Raw genomic sequence first — 21043 nt, 5'->3', positions numbered from 1 at the left:
CACAGACTTTCCTGCCTGAGCTGGCTTCGAACTGAGATCCTCAGATCTCAGCCATGTGACTAATTATCAATACTGGCATAAGCCACTAGCATCTGGCTGAGTCTCTTTCTGAAGAACATTAAAATCCCATGTGGAGCCTCCATGAATTAACTACTAAACACAGAAGTGCAAATACAATCACTTTGAGGGAGTAAGGATTTTAATGTATGAATTTTGAAGGGATACCAATATTTACACCAGAGCTAGGTCTAGAGAGACTATGAGTACAGTCTTGATTACAGAGCCCACAAAGGGTCAAAGACTGGTGGGACTCCCATTAGTCTTTCTGGATCCAAATCTATCTACTAAACTACTATGCAGCCATAATATTACATTAAGCATTATGAGATTTATTCATATTTTTCCTAGTAGCAAAATGACAGATGACATTATATGCCACAACTTAAAAACTGTATTTCCAGAGATGATAGCAAAATGCAAACATGATATACTGAAGCAATAGTCATATTTTATCAATCCTATTACTTATGTAAAATTAACTCAGATTTTCTTCTGTTTTGTAGCTATTAGAGAAGTTGAACAAATAAAACAAAACACCCACAGAGCTGAGAATTAGAAAACCAAAGCTCTACATAAGATACAAAAGAAGCAAATCTTAAATCTCTGGGGGCTGACATTCCCTAATCCAGAGAGCAAAGATGTAGCTAATCCTTTACCTTAACACTTCTCCAATTAAATCAATGATTTGAATATTGAGTGCTTTTAGTTCTAGTAATCTACCTTTTTATTATTCCAAATGGAGTCCTTTAAGATACTAAACTTTGGCTAAAATAAATTAGGACTGGTAGTAGGATCCCTTCATACCTCTTGACAGTGACTAAAAGAAATGTTTAACATGGTTGTGGGAGCAACTGGAAAAATAAGGATTTAAATAGCTGTTGTTAACAGTGTTCAATTTTTAATTTTAGAAGGTCTCCTACAGGACTAACACCATTGTCAATAAAACCCTGGCTTCTCTCTTGCAGCCAATTCAAAGAGTAGAGGAATTAAAGGAGTTAGAAGAAAATGCAGAGCATTTGGGGCAGGAGGCATGGGAAAGGCTATGCACATAGCTGGAGATGGACCATCTTGTCATCACACAGTTTTATTGCTGTAATCATAATACCTCCACATAAAATTCTTGGGATTTCCAGATTTCTTGCCCTATGGAGGAAATTCTAGTGCATAAAAATATCACTTAGTTACCTTTATAATCTGTGCTAGAAATTATTATTAAATTATTATATGCTTGCTACACTAAGTTTCCATTTGAGTTTTATAAAGACTCCACAATGGTGATAGTTACACAACAGTGAATATAGTGTAATCAAATGGCATTTTTTGCTAGTCCTGGGGTTTGCTAGTCCTGGGCACTGTCCCTGAGCTTCTTTTTGCTCAAGGCTTGCACTCTACAACTTGAGCCAAAGCTCTACTTCTGGCTTTTTCTGTTTATGTGGTACTGAGGAATCAAACCCAGGGCTTCATGCACACTAAGCAAGCACTCTACCACTAAGCCACCCTCCCAGCCCAGAATGGCACATTTTAATGGCTAAACAGTTATTATAAGCATTATCACAAGTGTATCTTTAATACAGAGGGATTAAAGACAATGAAAAAGGTTCAGAATTCAATCTTGCCTTTTTACTTTACAGCAGCAACAAATTCTTTCATATATAAGAAGTTATTAATTTGAAAAAAAAGAAGTTATTAATTCAGTTTACAATATGTGAAGCACAAACCTGATTTCTTAACATGGTAAGTCTCCACGGAATCCTTGACCTGTAAATTGGAAATCTTTTTATAGAAGTACTATATAAAGCATTTAGGTTACTGTCCTTCAAATTTCTCACTTAATATACTTTATATATTTCTTAAAGCCATTAAATCCCTGGGATAGGTTTTAAGTAAAATAAATAAGTAAATAAAACCAATACATTTACCAAATGTCTACTAAAACTAAGACACTGAAAAAGACAAAGTATTTGAACTGTACTGCCTCCAAAGGAACTTGAATCAAAAAGAGATAAATTTGTGGAAATATATAACAGCTTAAGACACCAGAGAAACACAAAGTAACCATATTGATTACTTGCCATCAAAGCAGGAAGATAAAATTAGTTAAGAGTTTCAGACAAGAGAGCAACCATTGCAGTCTACTGCAGTGTGAAAAGCCCCTACTAGAAAAGTGTGTGTGTGTGTGTGTGTGTGTGAGAGAGAGAGAGAGAGAGAGAGAGAGAGAGAGAGAGAGAGAGAAAGAGAGAGAGAGAGACAGAGACAGAGAGACAGAGAGAGAGGAAAGAGAATTGATTGAATGCAGGGTCTCAAGCATGCTAAGCAAATAGGCAACCACTGAATTCCATGCTTAGCTCTGGATTTAGAATGAGTTACATCTTGAAGAATAAGCAAAATCAGGGAAGTGAGCCAGGCACCGGTGGCCCACACATGTAATCCTACTCAGAAGGCTGAGATCTGAGGATCAAGGTTCAAAGCCAGCCCAGGCAGGAAAGTCCATGAGAGTCATTTCTCCAATTAACCACCAGAAAACTGAAAGTGGTGCTGTGGCTCAAGTGGTAGAGTAGAGGAGCTCAGGGACAGCGCCTAGGCCCAGAGTTGGAGCCCCAAGACCAACAAAAGAAAAAAAAAAAGAATCTGGGAAGTGAGGCAAAAACAAGAGGGGATAAAGATACTCTTGATTAAGCTTCACTTGGTGTCTGTTGAGTTTTCAGTCGGTGCAAATACCAGAAATGCAAAGATAAGGTCTTCTGTGTGACCTTTAGACAAATTTCTCCTTGTTGGCCTAAGATCATAGAAAATTTGTCATATTATACAGTGCATGATTTTCCTCTGGAAACAGAAAACCAATTTACAATTTTTTGATGATTTTTCTTTTAAAGTATATCATACCTTAATCTGAATGTCCTTTCCCACAAAACAAAACAAAAACAAAAACAGCTATCTCTTATTGAAATAAGCTATATATCCTCTTTCCAAGAAGCTTTCTGTAAGAAATCTTTTTCCGGGGCTGGGGATATAGCCTAGTGGCAAGAGTGCCTGCCTCGGATACACGAGGCCCTAGGTTCGATTCCCCAGCACCACATATACAGAAAACCGCCAGAAGTGGCGCTGTGGCTCAAGTGGCAGAGTGCTAGCCTTGAGCGGGAAGAAGCCAGGGACAGTGCTCAGGCCCTGAGTCCAAGGCCCAGGACTGGCCAAAAAAAAAAAAAAAAGAAATCTTTTTCCAGTAGGGAACCAGTTTCTCGTGCTTGTAATTCTTTCTAGCTACTTAGGAGGCTGAGATTTGAGGACTATGGTTCAAAGCCATCCTTAAGCAGAAAAGTTTTCACTCCATCTCTAATTAATTAGCAAAAACCCAATTAATCTCCAATTAATTAGCAAAAACCCAAATGAAAGCATGAGGCATTGAGTTTAAGCTCCGGGACTAACACAAAAAGAAAATAGTGAAATGTCTTTCCAGAATTATATTAACTTACTATGTATATATATATTCAGAGCTATGTGTTATTTATACTATTTATTTGTTGTTTTGGTGTTGGGGATTGAACCCGAAGCTTTGCACAGGCTAAGCATGCACTCTACCATTAAGCTATAGCCCTTAGCCATTATTTATACATTTTTTCAAAACCACATCCCAGACACTATGCTAACTAAGTATGTCAATAGATTTATTTCACTCAGTACCCAGAAAATATCACTAAGTAGGAACAAATTATTCTTGCCAATTTTCAGATGACTTCTGCTGAGAGTTGTTTAGGAGGGTTTGCACTGATACCCAGTCACAAGCAAAAAAGAGATGGATCCAGAACCCAGGCTGTGAAAATGCAAAAACCAACCCTCTTAACTATTCTATTTAACAACTTAGCATGGCAAATCATACATGTAATCCTGCCACATAGCAAGGCTGAGGCAGAAGGATCACAAAGCAAGGCTAGCCTGGGCTACATCCTAGAAGCTGAGATCTGAGGATCACAGTGCAAAGCCAGCCCAGTCAAAGTGCATGAGACTCTTCTCTTTAATTAGCCACCAAAAACCCAGAAGTGGAGCTGTGGCTCAAGTGGCAGAGACTAGCCTTCAGCACAAAAGCTCAAGGACAGGGGCCAGGAATGTGGTTTGGCAGAAGAGTGCTTGCCTAGCATGCATGAAGCCCTGGGTTCCATTTCTCAGCACCACATAAACAAAAAAGCCAGAAGTGGGGCTGTGGCTCAAGTGGTAGAGTGCTAGCCTTGAGCAAAAAGGAAGCCAGGGACAGTGCTCGGGCCCTGAGTCCAAGCCCCAGGACTGGCAAAAAACCCCACCACCACAACAACAACTCAAGGGCAGTGCCCAAGTCCTGAGTTTGAGACGTTGAACCGGCACAAAGAAATTTTTTAAAAAAAGAGTCAGGGGGCTTTTGCCTTTGAAGCCCTTACCCACTTAATGGGCAAAATTATTTGTGTGAGAGGATTTCTGGTTAACAAGCTGGGTAAAGGTTCCCTTCACAATTTTGATCCAACCCTCCAAAGAGCCCAGTGAATGTAAATACACCATATCTTGCCAAAAACCCCACACAAAAAACCACCTAGCTTCAGTGCTATTCTTAGTTGTTGGATTTTGCTTTTTGGCTATAATGACACAGTTGAGTCTTTTATAGTTCTAAAGGGTGAAATCTAGGAGACATAGAGTAGCCATGTTTTTGCATTTGTTTTGTTTTTTTTTTCAAATGGAAAATGAAACATTTATGTAACGAGCAAATGGCGCTAAAAACTTTCAGTATAAAGTTATCAAGTAGTCATCAAACCTTTACCAGGAAGAGGGAAAGTTTGTGCTGGCACGGAGTTACTAACCTTGTTTGTTCTTGGATTCAACATGAGTGGCTTGCCTTTCTCTTTCCTGTGTAGACGACGACATGCCAAAGTACATGGAGTGGTGGCTACTCTCAACCGGGAAAACATCTTTTCTTTCACCTTCAGAGAAAAAAAGCAAATAAACCACTGAGGAAACAAAGAGCTGCATGTGCATCGGCTGTCCATTTTCAAAAGTAAGTTTAGAAAGCCCGTCTTTCCACGAGCGACTGCAACTGTGCTGTTTCAGAATGCATTGACACTTCTGCAGGCTGCCGCAACCGTACCAAGGCAAGAATGGCAGAGGGGAACTCAATTTTCCTGATAACGCTCTTAAGTTCTTGGGACAATAACCACAACTACTCTTTAAACCTATCATATGCCAGAGTCTGTGCCAAACATATAACTTCTTATTGCACCAATGTAGTGAGATGTTTCCACACGTGAGAAAATAAATTGAGATGTTAAGAAACAAACATTTAAGGGCTGGGAATATGGCCTAGCGGTAGAGTGCTTGCCTAGCATGCATGAAAACCTGGGTTCGATTCCTCAGCACCACATATATAGAAAAAGCCAGAAGTGGCACTGTGGCCGAAGTGGTAGAGTGATAGCCTTGAGCAAAAGAAGTTCAAGGATAGTGCTTAAGCCCCAGGACTGGCAAAAAAAAAAAGAAAAAGAAAAAGAAAAAGAAAAAAACCCCCAAACATTTCATGAACATCAAAGGGAGTTTTTGTTTTGTTTTGCTTTTTTTCTGGTCCTGAGTTCTTTTACTCAAGGCTAGCACTCTACCACTTGAGCCACACCACCATTTCCATTTTTCTCTGAGTAATTTATTAGAGGCAAGAGTCTCACGGACTTTTCTTCCTTGGTTGGCTTCAAACCAAGATCTTCACATCTCAGCCTCCTGAGTAGCTAGGATTACAGGCATAAGCCACCAGCACCAGGCCAGAGTTTTATTTTAATGAGCCATGGCTCCACATGAGCAAAAGCTAAACAAGAGCTCAAAGCCCTGAGTTCAAGCACCAATACTGCCCCGCTCCCCCCATCCCCAAAAATGTCTGAAAGTTCAGTTTGGAAGTTGGAAGAAAAATGACAGGAAAACTAAAATACATACATTCCCAGCCAAAAAGCTATCAAAAAATCTTAATCTAGACATTTGTTTGTTTACTGGTGCCAATCCTGGGGCTTGAATTTAGGGCCTTAAGTTTTCCTTTGCTGTTTTGCTCCGGCTTGAAGCTCTACCACTTCTGGCATTTTGCTGGTTAATTGGAAATAAAGAATCTCAGATTTTCCTAACTGAGCTAGCTTCAAACTATAATCTTCAGATCTCAGTCTCCTGAGCAGCTAAGGTTACAGGCGTAAGTCACTGGTTCCCAGCTACAATGCATTATATTTAATATTTAGAAGTTAATATGCTAGGCTTTTGTCTTAGAAAACCTGTAAATATAAAAATTCATTGTCTAGGAAATATATGAAGTAACCTACCATCAACATAAAGGAATTTTCAAAATGGAAAACTAACCACTAGTATTAACTGCACGTGGTAATCCTTCTGCTTACCAATTGTACTACCACGAATCAGAATTTGCAAACCCTCCCCGCCCCCCCCCCTTTTTTTTGTCAGTCCTGGGGCTTGAACTTGGGACCTGAGCACTGTCCCTGGGTTCTTTTTGCTTAAAGCTAGCACTCTACATCTTGAGCCACAGTACCACTTCTGGCCTTTTCTGTTTATATGGTGCTAAGGAATTTAACCCAGGGCTTTGTGCATGTTAGGCAAGCACTCTACAGCTAAGCCACATTCCCAGCCCCCTTGCAATGCCCTTTTATGTTCTGAAACCACAGGTAACCAGGCTGTCTTCAAACTCCTGATCCTCCCATCTTACCTCCTTAGTGCTTGTGTTAGAGGTTTGCAATGTAAAATGACTCACATTTCTTTCTTAAAATTTTACAAACCATTGCAATTGTCATGTAGTAAGTGATTTTCAAACAGAATTCCTATTTGCAAGAAATTTTGTCTGCATACTGGGGGCAATAAAAACATCCACATTCACATAAAGACTTCTTAAAAACAAATTTTTACTGAATTAAAATTCACCTATTATAAAAGTATTTTAAATGGAATGATTCACAGATGTTTATATTTTTATCTTTATTTAAATTTTTATTTTTTATTTGTCTATTTAGGTAAGGCTTTACTATACCTCCTAGACTGGCTTTAAGCAGGCAAATCTTGGTTTGAGGTCAGCCTGGGGCAAAAAAAATGGTAGACTATTAAAATAATAACTAAAAGCAAAAAAATAGCCAGAGGTGTAATTCAAGTGGTATAGCATCTATCTAGCAGATATGAGACCAAAGTGCTCCACCAAAAGTATCTCTGAAGAGCAATCTTTTAAAAGATTTTAAAATAAGCTTTTATTTCCCAATGATTCCAGATGTATATAAAAGTTACAAAAACAGTATAGAGTTGTTATATATACTTCCCCCCTTTCAGTTTCTCCTCATGTTTCCATAGAAGGATAGGACACAATGGGTTTTCTAATGAAGAAAAATGCTCACTATACTTTTAAGTTTCCTCCTCAGACAAGTCATTGGCTTCAAAGTGTCTCAGCTGTACCGTTTTATGAACAAAACAATATTGTTTTATGGGAGTGGCACTTGGAACTCAAAGGTGGGCTTGTGGCTTGTTTTTGTTCGGTCCTTGACCCAAGAATGGTTTTTACATTTTTATATGATTGCATGCACAAAGGTCCATGCCCAGAAATGTTTATGGCTCACAACTGTAGTGACTCACTGATTCTGTACCAAAACATATTGTTGCCCCTAATAATAAAAGCTACAAATTCCTGTGGTCTGAAAAGCACAGTATCTGCTACCTGTATTTTACATGCGCATGCACATGCACACATGCCCACGTACTCAAGACAGAAGTCTGAGTGATAGTGGCATTATTTCTGAATTATTTTACAGGCATTTCAATTCTTAGGTCAGCAAGGACTTCAACTAAGAGACTTCCTTGTGTGTGCTGGCTGGGACTTGAACTTACAGTCTTGTCCTCTTGATTAACTTTTTCACTCAAAGCTAATGCTTTATCACTTGAGCCACACCTCCACTTCCAGCTTTTTGCTATTAACTTGGGGCATGACTTTTCTATTTGGGCTGCCTTGGAACCTCAGAGCACAGCCTCCTGAGTAGGTAGGAATCTAAACATGTGCTTAAATAAATGACTTAATTTTTTTTCTTTGCATCAAGGGCTTTCTAGCAGCCCAGTCTGGCTGAAAACTCAAGATCCTAGCAAACTAGTCAAAAACTCAAGATCCTAGCAAATGGTCAGATGCTTATCAGTGAATTTTCTTTGAGCCCATGGTGATTGTAAAGTAACTGCAACAGAAAACACCTTAAATCAAAGGTGGGAGACTTTGCATTAATTTGTAGAAGTCAGCAAAAGTAACTTTTAGATTGCCTCTTACATATTCATACAAACACTTCAGACAACAGTTCTGTCCAAACACACACAAGGCTTCTCTGCTACCATATTTCCATGACCAGATGCATGAAAGGTAGGGTTTAACCCCACACATTAAACAACTCTCCAGCAGACAGCAATGGAGTGTCCTATGACTGAATTCCATTCTGACCCCGTCTCAGGTGAACACAGGGTTGAGAGCTAGGCATCACAGAGAGGCCCTCGCTTTAGTTGTCACTGTAAATAGAAAGGGGTCACCTCTACTTCTAACCAACCAGCTTATATATCTGGGTTCCCCCAAGAGGTCTGACAATTTGCTAGAATGGTTTACGGAATTCAAGGGAAAAAAAACATGACTTACATCTATGATTTTATTATAAAGCATATAGAAAGGATACTGATTAATAGCCAGATGATGAGATACTTGGGGTAAAGTCTGTGGGAGGAAGTGGAGTATACCAGGCTCCCAGCATTTTCATGTGTTTGGCAAGAAGAAACTCAAGAAATCCTGTTCTAGAGTTGAGGTAGCCACGCCCTTTCCTGAAGTCAAGGGTGAGGCTGAAAGTTCCAACCCTAAAACTGCTCGGCCTTCACAGAGGCCAGTCTCCGTTTGAAGCTCCCAAACAATCCCCAAGTGACCTCTTTTGCATTAACTGATGTGGTCAAAAGGAGTCATCATGAATAATGAAAAAAAATTCCTACCACTCAGGAAACTCTTAAAGAGTTTCAAGTTTTGTGCCAGAACAGAAACAAAGACCAAATATTTCATCCAATATGACTCCAATATGTAATTATGATCCAAATATCCTTTATAGAACTTCCTTCCCAAAGCAGAACAGCAACACCATACACATACAGACACACAATCAAGTATACAAACCTTACATTTCCTCTAATGAGTAGATCTACATATCGAAACAGTTTGACCTTGAATCACAACTATAGTTACTACAAATAATAGATATTACCTACTTTAAACCTCTGGTCTTTTGCCCCCACTACTTTAAAGGTCTTAAATAAGAAAGGGGTCAGAGATAGAAATGGACATGTCCAATTTCACTCACCTGTCCCAAAAGCCTTTGAGAGTGTTTCGTTTTGTGCCTCTTTATTCCACATGGCTCCTCCCTTCCCTTCAACATTCCATTTTTCAAGGCAAATTTTGACTGATTACATAATTTCTCAAACTTAAATTCTGCGTTTTCCTGTGGTATTTAGGGTTGGGTTTTTTGTTGTTGTTTTTTGTCTGTTTTTGCTTTGTGCCAGTCCTAAGCCTTGAACTCAAAGTCAGGGCACTGTCCCTGAGCTGTTTTGCTATGGCTTGTACTCTACCACTTGAGCCAGAGCTCCACTTCCAGCTTTTCTGGTAGTAAATTGGAGAGTTCCTGACTGGGCTAGCTCAAGTCTCAGATCTCAGCTTCCTGAGTAGCTAGAAATACAAGCGTGAGCCACCAGCACCCAGCTCACTTCAATTTTTCTGTCTACATTTCTACTGGACTTAAAAAAATCACCTGGACGTGTTTTGTAACTTAAAATTCCAGTTTCAGCTGGGCACAGGTGGCTTATGCCTGTAATCCTAATTATTCAGGAGGCTAAACTCAGGACTGAAGCCAGACAGTCAGAGGCAGACACATCCTTGAGATTCTTACTCTTAATTAACCAAAAAGTCATTAGTGGGAATGTTGCTCAAGGCCCTGATCTCAATCCCCAGTAGCAAACACACACACCAGTTTCATTAAACAAAGTTTTTCAAGACTCTTCCAGATTACTCTAATGTCTTCAGCATCATAAGTCTGCCTATATGAGATTCAGAGAGTTTACAGCCTAAACGCAATTTTTCCATTAGTGTCTGCTCTATATGGGCAGAATTCTAAACCCCACTTAAAGTACTGGAGGTTTAGGATTCTATGTACTGTGTGGTTTCCTAATGATGAACAGAACCTGGGAAGTCAGTTTCTATCTCATGTGGAGATTAATAAATACTTCACACCCTAGGTGGAATTTATTGTTCCCTAGCTACCCAAGGGGTATCTGTCTCTAGCTCCAACTCACTGCTGGAGGCTCTTTATTCCTCCATGAAAATATTTCCTTTAGTGCTTCCAAAGTTGGCTTTCAAAGTTCACTTACTTCTATTGTGCTTGAAAAGGAAAGGTATTTTTTTGTTTGGTTTTATTTTTTTGCCAGTCTTGGGGCTTGAACTCAGGGCCTGAGCACTGTCCCTGGCTTCTTTTTGCTCAAGGCTAGCACTCTGCCACTTGAGCCACAGCGCCACATCCGACTTTTTCTATATACATGGTGCTGAGGAATCGAACCCAAGGCTTCACGTATACGAGAGGAGCACTTTACCACTAGGCCATAGTCCCAGCCCCAGGAAAGGTATTTTTTGTTTGTTTTTATGCTAGTCCTGGGCTTGAATTTAGGGCCTGAGATTGAACCTAGCTGCAGTTAGCTTTTTTCTGCTCAAGGCTGACCAGATTCTACCACAGCTCCACTTCAAGCTTTTTGGATGGTTAGAGCCTCAGGAACTTTCTTTCCTACCTGGGCTGGCTTGGAACAGTGTCCCTCATATCTCAGCCTCCTAAGGAGCTAGGATTATAAGCATGAGCCATTAGGAACCAGCATATATTTTTACTTGACATATATCACTGAACAAGCAAGGGGTTTCACTATTTCTGTACATGTAAACTATGTATTATTCTCAACCTCACCCACTTCATCACTCTCTCCAGCCCACACCCCCTTCTTAACACAATCTTAATAGGTTTCATTGTACTATTTGCATACGTGTAAGTAAACTAAGCAACCACATTCATCCTTACCCACCCTCTTAGTTAGCCTTATTCCTCCCCAAGGGTGCTCAATCCCCTCACAAAAGCCTGTTTCACAGAAAGGAAGATTCTAATACATGACTAATCACCCACCTTCAAGTGGAAGTTGATTCACTTCTCTTTAATCTATGATATAATTAGGCATCTACAGAGCACATGCCAAGACCAGAACGAAAGCTACAGTATTGCTCTCAAACTCCTACCTAAACCTGCAGCCATCTATGACTGTTTCGCTCTTGCAAAATATACAGTCAACAGAATGTATCAAACCACCATGAAAGTCCTTTAGCTTCTTTTGTAGAAGTTTTTTTTTTAATAAAAACTACGAACATAAACTAACAACAACAACAAAACCAAACAACCTAACATCCTTTTCTCCCTTGTTTTTAAACTCAAAAAATATTAATCATTACAGGCTCCCTAAGATTTTTTAATTTTTGTTTGTTTGAGACAGGTGCTGGCTATAGCAAAGGTTTGCCTTGGACTTTTTCTTCCTTGTAGGTGGTCATAGGGCTTGAACTCAGGGCGTGGGTGTTGTTCCTGACCTTTTGTGCTTAAGGCTAGCACTCTACCACTTTGAGCCATAGCTCCACTTCCAGTTTTCTGATGGTTAACTGGAGATAAATGTCTCATAGACTTACCACTTTGAGCCATAGCTCCACTTCCAGTTTTCTGATGGTTAACTGAAGATAAATGTCTCATAGACTTTTTTACCTGGGCTGGCTTCAACCCAAAATCCTCAGGTCTCAGCCTCCCAAGTAGTTAGGATTATAGGTATGGGCCACTAGTGCCCAGGTAGGCCTTGAACTTAAGGCTTGAACTCAGAGGCCTGATATTAGCCTGGCTTGCTTGCTCACCTCTGGTACTCTACCATTTGAACCATGTCTCTAGCCTGTATTCTTGCTGCTTAATAAAAAAAAATAAGAGTCTTCAGGACTTTTCTGCAATCAAATTTCAATCTTCCATATATCTGAGAAGCTAGGATTGCAGATGTGAGACACCAGCAGCTCCCAAGATGCTCTTGAACTCAGGATCTACCTGCTTCTCCTGAGGGCTAAGATTGCAGGTATGTACAATCATGGCCCCAAGGTTTTTCACAATTTCTTTGTGCCTGGAATCTTTTTTAAATTATTTGTTTAATTATTTATTGTTTATGTGGTACCAAGGAATTGAACCCAGGGCTTCATGCATGCTAGGCAAGCACTCTACTACTAAGACACATTCCTAGACCCACTACCTAGGAATCTTCACTATCTCAATCTAACAATAATTTGATGTCAGTTGATTACATAAAATCCAGAAGAAGAAACAGGAATAGAGGGGCGGCTTTCAGCAAACTCCAGTGATTCCATTTAGACATAGAATTTCCTTCTAAGAGACTCCTCACTGAATGTGTTCAAATAGTGAGTTTTGCAGCCCACTTTTAGATTTCAAGCAATTCAAATTTGGCTTTCTGTAGCTGTTTTTAGGATGATATTGCATGGAAGGTCTCTATCCCTTCCTTTCTATTTATTAAGGCACTAGAGAAAGCATGAGTGGATGGTTCTAGGCATAGGGATTCTGTATATACCAAGTTTCTACAATTAAAAAATAATTAACCCAATAATAGCACATTACTAATATTAGTTAGCAACAGTAGTAGAAAAATATGTACTAAGCAACTTTGTCTCTTCCCCACACCTCAAAATATGGCTACAGCAGCATTAAGAAAACAGGAGAAGTCAGATGCAGGTGACTCATGCTCATAATCCTAGCTACTCAGAAGGCTGAGATCCTAGGATTGCAGTTCAAAGACAGCTTGGAATGGAAAGGCTATGAGGTCTTCATCGCCAATTAACTAGGAAAACAAAAGAGAAGTGAAGCTGCAGCTTACATGATAGAATGCCAGCAAGAGATGACACTTGGGTGAGTGCAAGAAAGCCCCTAAATGGCTCTACCATAAAAAAAAATTTTTTTAAAGGAGTATGTGTAGTTCTACCAAGGAGAGAGTGAGCATTCTATACGACAATAAAACCTCTGGCACCAAAAAAAGTTAGATTAGCGCAATCACAATATGGTGGTGAGGTAAGCAAACCTAAAACAATGCGGAATACATTTTATCTTAAATAAAAGAGGATTTGAAAAAACAAAATACCTCACATTTTGCTGAAGTAAGGAGACTGGGTCTAAGCAATATGCCTTGGTAATAGAGGACATTCTTTGGTTTACAAAAGTGTCTGTGAGTTGTTAAATTCAAGAAAAGTCTTACTTCCCTCAGATAATTGGTCCTTGATTTCCCTTGATTTTGTCCACATTTGATTTGCTTTTGCTTATATTTAAAACCTTTATTAGGTTTAAGTGTCTTTATCCTGTTTTGGTTTTCTTTGTTTTCACTACTTTTGATGGTAAATTCCATACACCTAGTGTGGTTCTGGCTTGCGTAAACTTTGTGTTAGCTGCATTTAGTGCTCCTGGTCTTTGAGATAAGAGTCCACCAGCAGCCCACTGATTCTCCAATAAAGACTCACAACTTGGCCTTTTAAGTGGTGGCTTTTCTGTTTCTCAGCCCTACAGCGTTGCAATCAGCCTTTAAGATCAGTATTCTGGTACATGAAACTTTTTTTTTGTGTGTGCCAGTTCTGGGGCTTGAACTCAGGGCCTGAGCACTCACTGTTCCTGGCTTCTTTTGCTCAAGGCTAGCACTCTACCATTTGAGCCACAGCACCACTTCTGACATTTTCTGTGTATGTGGTACTGAGGAACCGAACCCAGGGCTTCATGCATGCTAGACAAGCACTTTACCACTAAGTCACATTCCCAGCTCACAAAACTTCTTACTTTCAGTTCTTGGTTAAAATCTTTCTCTTATCAAATGCTGAATTTCATCTCTCTAACCTTTGCAGTCATGACAGAGTCATCTGATATCATGCCCAAATGAGAGAATATAGGTAAAAGCACTATAATTATTCAAATTAACTGAAAACTTGATTGTATTACCAAGTGATAGAAATTAAAATAAAAATATAAAAGTAACTTTCAAAGCATCTTTAAAACAGATATAATTTTGAAAGAAAGCTTAAGGAAAACAATCTTTGTTAAGTTAAAACTCAAGACAATTACAAAGAGAAACTGAGCGGTGGGCTTATGGAGGTACAGTAGAATGGAGGGACACCTAATTCCCCAATTTTTTTTCCAGATACAACAAAAAAAGGAGAGAAGCAAAAACAGAAAATGAAAGAAGATACATAAGCAAAATAAAGTTGCTTACTATGATTTCTGGGACATACCTCATCTCTCACCCAGAATGGCCACTGCCCTTCAACCCCCATGAGCACTGATAACAGGAGGGCTCTTCACTGGGAGGCCGTGGAACTGCCTCTCTGAGTGGTGTCTACTAGCAGGATTGTTAGGACTGAAACTGTTAGGACACTGGCTGATGGAGACTATTCTCCCAGGGTGTCTGGACAGAAAAAGGTCAAAAGGAAAGACAAGCACTGTTCACTAAAGTTGGGTCATGACTTAGGGTAACAGCACAAGCTTTGCCGTTAGATAAGACTTGAATGTGAATCTTAACTCAGCTAATTAGTACTTTGGAATCAGCTGTCACCCACATGTTCCCAAATGATCTGAGTTGGTGTTATTCTGGGAAAGGTTTTCACTGTCTGTGACCAAATGAAGAGAGACTAGTCCTATTTATCATACTAAACATACTCTTTGTTTTTATGGGGTTTGTTTTTGTCAGTTATGGGGCTTGAACTCGGGGCCTGGGCTCTGTCCCTGAGCTCTTTTTGCTTAAGGCTGGCACTCTACCACTTTGAGCCACAGTGCTACTTCTGGTTTTCTAGTAGCTAACTGGAGATAAGCATGTCACAAACTTTCCTGCCCAAGCTAGCTTTGAACTGTAATTTAAAGAAAAAAACTTGGCTATAAAGTGCAGTCTGAGAACTACTCCATTGTCTCATTTTCTCCACCAATAAACTGAGAAGGGACTTTTGCAGAATTGTTTGTGACACACACACACACACACACACACACACAATCACCATGTACCTCTGAAATTTGCCAGCAAATCCAAATTAGAATTTTTAGTTAATATAAAACTTAGTATGACAGAGAATGGAAGAAATGACTTTGGACAAGATACACTATACATATAACTGAGCATGTTAACTTGAGACCCTCTCACACAACCATTTGAAGATAGTATTAATAATATAAAAAAACATGGAAGCTTTCATGAAATTGAATAGAAATTAGGCATGAACAGCATGATAGTAGGTTTTTAGCTTTTTAAAAAAAAAAAAAACCCTCTGAGGGGCTGGGAACATGGCAAGAGTGCTTGACTCATATACATGAAGCCCTGGGTTCAATTCCCCAGCACCACATATATAGAAAACGGCCAGAAGTGGCATTGTGGCTCAAGTGGCAGAGTGCTAGCCTTGAGCAAAAAGAAGCCAGGGGGGCTGGGAATATGGCCTAGTGGCAAGGTTGCTTGCCTCATATACATGAAGCCTTGGGTTCAATTCTCCAGCACCACATATGTAGAAAACGGCCAGAAGTGGCACTGTGGCTCAAGTGGCAGAGTGTTAGCCTTGAGCAAAAAAAAAAAAAAAGCCAGAGACAGTGTGTAGGCCCTGAGTCCAAGGACCACGACTGGCAAAAAAGAAAAAGAAAAAAAAAAAAAAAGCCAAAAACCCCTCTGAGGAAGCAAGAGGGAGGGTTATCTGAGAAAAATTTAATATATGCACACCTATAATATGGTGAAAACCCTTGGTGGGTGCAATTAAAACACACACACACGGAAAACAAGGCTCTACTGGCGTCATGGTGGTGCCAGCCTGAGCACTGAAGGCCAATGAAGAGAGTGAATGAGGATGAACATGGGTAGTTTGATTGCATGTAGGAACACAGAACAATGAAACCTGTAGTAATTGTTTCTAGAGGGGGAAGGAGGAGGTTTGCAAATTGAGGTTGGTCAAGATACATTGTATATACATGAGGAAATGTTGCAATGAACCCTCCTTCTATAATGTATGCTAATGGTTTTTAAAACCCTTTGAAATGGTTTTTTCTTTTATGATTTTAAAAAAGTTTTCCAGCAGTATCTGGAGGAAAAAAAAAAGCAAACATATGCAAGCACCTTCTGAGGCTATCGCCCACAAATCCTTTCTCAGTAACATCTACTGAGCAGAATGTGTTCATCTCAAGATGAAGAACTTCTACAAAAACATTACCCAGCATTTCTTACAAACGCATGATACAGCATTGCATCTGCATTTTCAGGCCTCTATGGCTAACTTTTAAGCCCCTTAACTACCACAAAAGCCTCAGGTACAGGTGACAAATCAGTGTCAAAGGTGACTACTTAAAAGTCCAATATTTGGGGGAAAAAAAAAACAAGCCTTAGCATTTCTGCAAGCCATGTAACATATTTGTGGCATATAATCAACTACTTAGATTGAATGACTGATTTAGGGAAATGACTTTCTCTAACTTCCAGAATATTTTGAAAACTGAAAACAAAAATTATGACAGGACTATTACTTTGCAATTAGCTGAAGGACTGGCACGATGCTTTTAAGGAACATAAGTGGTTTACAAAGAGAAAGGAGTAGCATTATAAAGTTAGACTGAGTTTGAATCCAAGCTCTCACTTAAAAACTGTGGTCTTGTGCAAATTACTAAACCTTCCAAAGTCTCCATTTCTTCGCTTGCATACTGAGAGATAATAACAGTACAATCTCAAAAGGTTATCCAGAGAGATAATCCATTTTAGAGAACACTGCCCAGCCCATCAACAACAGCTGCCCAACGACTGCCAACACTAAAGACATAACAATGCTATTAACTGCTTTGCTCACAAGTGATTGGCACAAACACTGATAAAGTAATCCACAGATGAAGATGATAAGGGCACACTTCGGTTATTGTGATCACGTTTCTAACCACCAGGAACATCAATTTTCTAGAATTATCTTTGGAACCCCCATCACCCCCCCCAAAAAAAACTGAAGTCAAAGTCTCAACACCAGGCAGAGTTGGTTATTGTGAGCGTCAAAGAAACACCTGTCAATCCCGATGCCCGCATGCCATTTCATAGGAATGGACAGGACCCTGCTCATCTTGGAAGTTCCTAGCCTGCGGCAACTCTTTCTGGTCCAACGAGGCACACACGCGCCCTCATCTCGGCCGAAAACGAGATGCCCAAAGGGGTAACGAGCCCCAAAGTGTCTTTAACCGGCACGAGCGGAGAGCAGGGATGTCGGTGATTTGGAAGCCGCCAGGCTCCGGACTCTGAGTCCGGGTGGCGGGGGCGCCGGGGCACTAGCGCGCGGGGGACCCGACAACGCGCGTCCCAGAAGCATGCAAGCGGCAGAGCCCGGGGCGCTGGCAACCGAGGACCGTGCGGGATTGGACCGATCCTCCCCACCCCCCTTCACCCCGCTGCCCATCCGCACGCGCGGAGGCCGCGCTGGGCGAGCGCGGGGCCGGTCAGGCAAGGCCGGCGCTCGCCCTGCGCCCCGAGCCCCGCGCGCCGCCGTGCCGGGAGGGCCGCACCGCGCGCCGCACCCACGCCTTTACCGCGTCTCACCCGCGACAGGTGGTGTTGCTCCGGGAGAGGTCCGCGGCCCTGCCGCCCGTGCGCCCCGCCGGTCCGTCCGTCCCGCGATGCTCGGCTTCCCGGCGCCGCCCGGCCTTGCTCACCGCCGAGCTTCCCGAAGCCGGCGCCAGCTCAGGCTCGCTCTGGCGAGGGCGGCCCCACACTCGCCGAGGTAGCCAGGAAAGCTGCGCAGCCCGGCGCGGCCATGGGCGGACGGACGGGCGCGCGGGCCAATGGGAGGCGGGCAGGCCGGGGTGGTGGGCGGGGCTCCGCCTCAGGCCGCGCGGCCTGGCGGCCCGGGCTCGGGCTTCCCGAACGGCATCACCTTCCTCCGCGCGGTTCCTGGAGGCTAACTGTTCTCAGGCCGCCCGCGCGCCCCTGCGGACGCGATCCCCGGGGGCAGGTGAAGTGCCGTGCAGAGCCACAGCAGCTCTGGTGTGCCCAGCTCCATTAAAGAGTTGAAGGCTGGCTTTATTGCAGACCCCCCGCCCCGCACTTGCCCGCGTCCACCCGCGTGTTGGGGGGGAGCGCAGGGAGACGCGTTCGCGCGAGAAGACGCTGTGCGCATGCGCGGACGTGGCTGTCCCGGGTACCAGCCGCGAGTCCCGGGAGGAGAGCGGGGAGCTGGGATGTGGGTCTGACCTGGACCACCCACGGATGGAGAGGAGGCGGGCCGGAAAGACCCGAGCTGGACCCCTGGCTGGAGAACGGGAAGGAAGCAGAGAGAAGACCCAGGAAATGCAAGGACTTGTGTTCCTGAGCGGTTTTCATGGTGGTGTGCACGACTCTCTGTTCTGCAAAATTCGATGCCGCTCTCCACAGAGTTACTGACGCACAGGGAGTTAGCCAACCCTCCCTGCCTTCACCATCGCCATAAATAGATATTTAATGCCCTCTCGAGAGAAAAACACTGCAACAGTAAGTCATACCCCTACAAGAAGCAGCAACCATACCTCCCCACATTTGTTCTCAACTAGGATTAATGGGTTTTGTAGGGCATTTCTTCATTCTTATTTCAGAAACATCATCACCGGAAATTCTTTACTGCCACCGAATTTGTATCCTTTTTCGTTGCTGTTAGTATACATCAGTTGAACAGAGAGGGTTTCATTGTGACTTTGCCATCATGTATACAATGTACTCTGAGCAACCTCATTTGTCCATCACTCTTCCTCTCTTCTCTCCCCTTCCCTAAAACAATTTCAAGGTTTCACCGTGCTATTTTCATACATGCAAATAAACTGCATCCAAAATAAGCATCCTCATCTATATACATTGAAAAACTACGGGTGACAATTTCTTTTTTAAAAAATAAAGGTGTAAGTAGTAAGCAAGAGGCAAGACAGATCGAATAAATTAAAAGTGGTAGAAGTGTAGGCTAGAGAAAACTGAAGTCGAGAAAAGTGAATCGTCTGACAATTATGTAAATCCTAGAACAACTACACAACCGAACATGGAAGGGTGGGGCAAGTGAGGGAACCCTGCAGTTAGGTGATAAATGATAGGTATGGCTGCTATAGTAACCACAGCATAGAAAAGGAGCCATAAATATGCATGACCTAAAATAACCCTACTTACCGGAAACTCTCAAGGTGTGGCAAACTTCAAGAATTCAAATCTTTATAAATGCTTTCTTTAGAAGAGGTGAAGTTCTTTTGTCTTAAGAGGCAGTTTGTCCTACATTAGAATATATCCCAGGTTGAAGGACTGTAGAGAGATGTCGTGGTTAAATAGGTCAGTTAAGGCCTTGTTAAATGAAATGTTTGCTCACGTCAAGGAGATAGACACCTGTTTGCCTTATCTACTGTGATTCGCAGATTCTTTCTCCTCATTTTCAGTGATTGGTCAACGGCTTTCCAGTGAGAAGTCACCAGTTGAAGGGGGAAGGGAGAAAGAAAAACCGGGCGAATAATTTTGAAATGCATTTTGGAAGAGAATACTAGGAAAATGCACAATGAAACCTATTGAGATTGTTTTAGGTAGGGATAAGAGGAAGGAGAAGTGATTGAGGGTACGATTGATGGGGATATATTATAAATGTGTGGAAATGTAACATTGAAAAACCGCCTTGTATAATTAAGATCAGCTAATACTAAAATGCTAAAAGAAAGAAAAAAGACCCCACCAGTTTGTTACTAGAAAAAAAAAAGAACTAGTTTTTCTGTCACTACTAAATACACACATAGTGACGATTATAGTACTTTGCCTCTGGTCTCAAATTGTAGGTGGGAGTTGCGTGTGGCAGTATCCATATACTTGGAAACTAAAGAAGGAGATCTATTGGGCCCAGAAGTTCAAAACCAGCTAGGCAACACAGCAAGAACTCATCTGAAAAAGATGGGGAGGGGAGCATGGGTTTCCCCCACCCACTGAGAACCAGTTCACCAGCGGGAACTACCTGGGTGTTCTATAATTTAACTCACTTAAGGGGTTGTATTCTTAAAGATAGCACCAGACCCCATAGTTTGGAGGATCAGTCCAGTGAGACTATCCCTTCCTTGGAAGAAAGGAGTTGTAGGGAAGGGAAGAGAGAAAATTACATATATTATTTCCATTTGTGGCTTGCATTTCTCCTCCACTGGACAGTGCTTGCCTAAGGGGATCTTGTTATAACCACATAAATGAAAGCTGCTGGGTGGGCCTTGAAGGACAGTCTGAAATTTAGTTGACATTTTGTTCCATCCCACTTTTTCTTGCAACAAAGATTTGGAGGCATCGCATCCTTCAGTGGGCCATAAGATGACAAGCAAGGGAGTGTGGCCCTGCTCTCTAATAGTATTGGAAAGATAGAAGGGCCAAGGTTTCCTCTTAATGACCCTGCATTCAGGAAGAGTTAATACAACAACATATTTATTTCAGGTAACAAGTACTTGATGACTCTCTCTCTCTCTCTCTCTCTTTCCCCCCCTTTCCTCCCTCCCTCCCTCCCCCCCACACAATAGATATACTATTATATAGAGTATAATATACATAGTATATTATATAATATATGTAACATATAATATGTACTATGTTATATATTATATTGAAGATCTAAACAATGGGCGGATAAAAAGAAATTGTAACTGGCTGAGTGCCAGTAGCTTATGCTTATAATCCTAGCTACCCAGGAAGCTGAAATCTGAGGATCAAGTTTCAAAACAAGCCCTGGCAGGAAAGGCCATGAGACTCTTTGCTGTTATTATTGTTTATTTGGGTTTTTTTTTGGGGGGGGGGGTCAGTTGTGGGGCTTTGACTCTGGGCCTGGGTGCTGTCCCTGAGCCTCTTTGTGCTCAAGGCTAATGCTCTACCACTTAAG

The 21043-nt window shown here is 41.6% G+C and overlaps 1 protein-coding gene across 3 annotated transcripts in view; it reads right to left on the bottom strand.

Annotated features, from left to right (window-relative positions):
• Me2 (malic enzyme 2) overlaps positions 1-18254 on the bottom strand; it is a 55483-nt gene extending 37229 nt beyond the window's left edge. The window contains exons 1-2 of one of the 3 annotated variants that reach the window (XM_048363190.1): positions 18071-18254; positions 4881-5000 (exon numbers count right to left, since the gene is read on the bottom strand). In XM_048363190.1, the coding sequence (XP_048219147.1) occupies positions 4881-4988 (108 nt within the window). In that variant the 5' untranslated portion in view covers positions 4989-5000; positions 18071-18254. Of the gene's footprint in view, positions 1-4880; positions 5001-17726; positions 18036-18070 lie in introns of those variants that run through there. The other 2 variants (XM_048363188.1, XM_048363189.1) reach the window with 2 other exon arrangements.
• Positions 18255-21043: the final 2789 nt, after the last annotated feature.

The sequence above is a fragment of the Perognathus longimembris genome, chromosome 15, assembly GCF_023159225.1.
Source record: "Perognathus longimembris pacificus isolate PPM17 chromosome 15, ASM2315922v1, whole genome shotgun sequence".
NCBI classification, from domain to species: Eukaryota; Metazoa; Chordata; class Mammalia; order Rodentia; family Heteromyidae; genus Perognathus; species Perognathus longimembris.
This window is presented reverse-complemented; position numbering and strand designations above follow the sequence as displayed.